At 32.3% G+C, this 3,268-nt stretch overlaps 1 protein-coding gene across 1 annotated transcript in view; it reads left to right on the top strand.

Annotated features, from left to right (window-relative positions):
• The first annotated feature begins 1,197 nt into the window (after window positions 1-1,197).
• Window positions 1,198-3,268, top strand: part of LOC112210049 (uncharacterized) — a 29,839-nt gene continuing 27,768 nt past the window's right edge. The window contains exon 1 of the mRNA XM_024361922.2: window positions 1,198-1,302. Coding sequence (XP_024217690.2) covers window positions 1,198-1,302 — 105 coding nt within the window. The remainder of the gene's footprint in view (window positions 1,303-3,268) is intronic.

Genomic DNA, 3,268 nt, shown 5'->3' with positions numbered 1-3,268 from the left:
ACCAACTCAGCTGCCTCCTCTCCAGAGTTTCCAGCACTGGGCTTATCTTCAGCTCCTCCCTGATCCTGTCTTTTCAGACAGTCTCTCCGCGTTTTCCCCATAATTCTTCTGAGAAACTTGATCTCTGTTGCAGTAACATGACTTTTTAATCTCTCATTCAGGACCTAATACTAAAATTCAACATTAATACAAATTTGTCATTTAGTTTTTTTTTCAACGATTACCACCCGTCCTGGCGTTGACAACCATTCGTTATCTATTTGGACCAATTGAAAGGCCCTTAACATAACGTCGAAAGATTCCGTTTTACTACCGCTGTCAATTAATCCTCCTTCAGACCGAATATTTTGTGTGATACTTAAATGTATTGATCTCTTCTTAATGTAAGCGTTTACATTTCCATTAAAGAAAAATTGAAAGTCAAATAGTTTTGTTAATGCTTATTTTCACGTACTCTGGCAGTAGTCTTATTAATATAAACTAAAATATAGTTGTATATTCCTGTTGTTATCGTATTGAGTTTTATTCTTATCAGGATTGGTAATGTGAATTGAATTTGAGGCTCGAAGAGATCGAACAAGTAAAGGTTCCTGATATTGGAGGAAATTAACAGAAACGGTGTTTGCATACTCTATTTTATGAGATATGAGCTTTAGATTTTCATAAACACATAATGGTTTCTGATCATTTTTCAATTTTTTTTTTTAATTTTATAAAATCAGGACCTCAATGTCCCCTATGTTGCCGATTTGGCCAGAATCAGATACCAATCCTTCCATAATAAACTTCCCAACCACCCAAACCAACTCGTTTCTAACCTGGCTTCTCCTTCACTACCTAATAATCCTCCTAGGCGTCTGAAAAGAAGATGGCCTCGAGATCTTCTCCTTTAGAAATGTTTTTGGAGTTCTATCAGTGGGTAGATTCTCCACATTTTTTATCATGTCATAATATCACTTACAGCAAATTTACTTGATGTGTATACAGTTGTAAATATCAATAAATAAATTATTAAAAAAAAAGATTTATAAACATCAAAAATAATTAAATATATTCCAAAAATTAACTAAAAATCTTTCCTATTTTGTGAATAATGAATTCATGATTCTACACACACATTACAAAACTTATAAAACTGAAACTATTACCTTAATTGTAATAAATTTATCTTGTTAGCATAAATGGCATAGGTGGAAGATGAAGACACCGGTAAAGGGTTGGAGTACAGGATACTCCTCGTTGCAGTATTTAATTTTCTATGATGATGATGATGATGACGAAAGGGGTGAAGGACAAAGGAAGGCAATTTAGGGGATGGTCCTTTTTGCCTATGCTGTGTAACAGCCCCGTCATATGGAGCTCCGGCCTCTTCTTCCTAATGAAGTCGAGGATCGTTTTCCACTTGGAGGAGCACGTCTCGCTAGCGGCCATCTCTCTTGGATCTTTACAATAACTGAAAATTATTCTTTATAACTTCTATGTATGGCTAGCTGAATAAGCTGAAAATATATTTTATATTTTATTTTTTAGCGTGTGTATCTTTTTCTTAATTTAGTAAAATAAAAATTACGGTAGTCAAAACTAGTTATACCAAATCAAATTTAGATTCAGTTGTATTAGAATTACCTAACCTTCCAGATTTATCTATTTTCATTTTTCAAATATCCTCGATAGTATAATATAATAATAAATAATAACTTAATATGTTTCAAAAATATAACTTAAAAATACTTTTGTCAATGGCAAGTTGGATTAAACTGTTAATTCAATAGTATTTATGCTTGTTTCTAAGGGAGAGGGGGTTTTAGTAATCGAAAATTGTACAAACTTTTCCCCAGAAAAACAAGAGTGAAAATGCAATAGGATCGAATTGCAGTTGGTAATGTTGGTGTTTGGAGTGATTTAAGTAAAGATAAGAATAACAAAAATAAGTAACGTTAAGATTTAGTAACATATATAGTTTTGAAACAAAAAATCTCACTGTCCTTCAATATTAGTACTGTATCCAAACAACTGAGACTGATTGGTATAACAAACAGTGGTAAAATATTTTTTTAGGAATAGTAAAAAGTTCACTAATTCGTTTTATTATGTTAAACTCTCAATTTTCTTCAAAATATTTTTTCTTCGGGACTTCGGGGATTTCATTATCTTTAAACCTTCCAATGGTGAAAAGGAATATTTGGGAAAAAAATGCACGTAAAGAGACCGAGTGACATATGGAGTTGTGGTAAACGATTTTTTAGTATTGGAAATTAATATTTTAAGAAAAAAAAACTGCAAGTAAATCGGTCCAGTAAGTCAAACAGTTCATTGTGGACAAATTTAGAAAAATACTCCACGTAAATCGGTCCAGTAATAACAAAGTCTATCGATGACAGATTCGACAGCCCCCTTTTACATATAGAGAGATACAGATGCTGTGATAAGACGTTAGACAAGGTTACGTGTTTTTAAAGAAAAACTCTTCCTGTGCCTCTTAATTTTCAAAATATTGAAAAAATTCCGACGGAGTTACTATACAAAGTGCGGTAAAAGATTTTTCAGGAGTGAAACAATGTTAATGTTCGTTTCCAACACCTCAAAAAACCTCTATATACGAATTTTGGAAAAAATCGGAAAATAAAATGTTTTAGTCCCAAATTTTCGCCCATCTTCGGGCCTTAAATTTCTTTTTTAAAATCTAAAAAATGGAAACAACTTCTATAATACCTGATCGATCTACACCTAACTTGGAAGTTTTAGGTTTAATATAAAACGTGAAATTTTTTTCCCCTCATTTGGAAGCCACATTTTCACCTTAAAAAAGCATCAAATACAACATTTGTCGACTTCGGCTATAAGAGCAAACATTCAGCTTTCCAACGGTTCTATTAACGTGACAATCAGATAAAAGGTAGAGGAGTTAACTATTATTTGAAAAATAGACGCCGGAGAAAAAAAAAAAATGCACTGATAGAATCGAGGTGAAAAATGAATGTTTTTTAATTTCTTCCAAAAATGGTTTTTAGTACTTTGAGACAACCCTGAAAACGAATATGATTTTCTTTTTTCAGAAAAAAATTTACCGACCTACTTTACTCCGAGCCTTACGCTTAATTTTGTTCATAAATTTTTTTCTACTAAAATCTCATAATTTCATCATCTTTAAACCTTCCCACGGCGAAATGGGACATATAGCAAAAAGGCCCACGTAAATCGGTTAAGTAACAACAAAGTCTATCGAGGACAAAGATTCAACAGCTCTCTTTTATATATTTTATTTTAT

The sequence above is a fragment of the Halyomorpha halys genome, unplaced genomic scaffold, assembly GCF_000696795.3.
Source record: "Halyomorpha halys isolate HHAL.00 unplaced genomic scaffold, Hhal_1.1 Scaffold510.1, whole genome shotgun sequence".
Taxonomy (NCBI): Eukaryota; Metazoa; Arthropoda; class Insecta; order Hemiptera; family Pentatomidae; genus Halyomorpha; species Halyomorpha halys.
The sequence above is the reverse complement of the archived record's forward strand: the minus strand, read 5'-3'. Positions and strand labels throughout refer to the sequence as shown.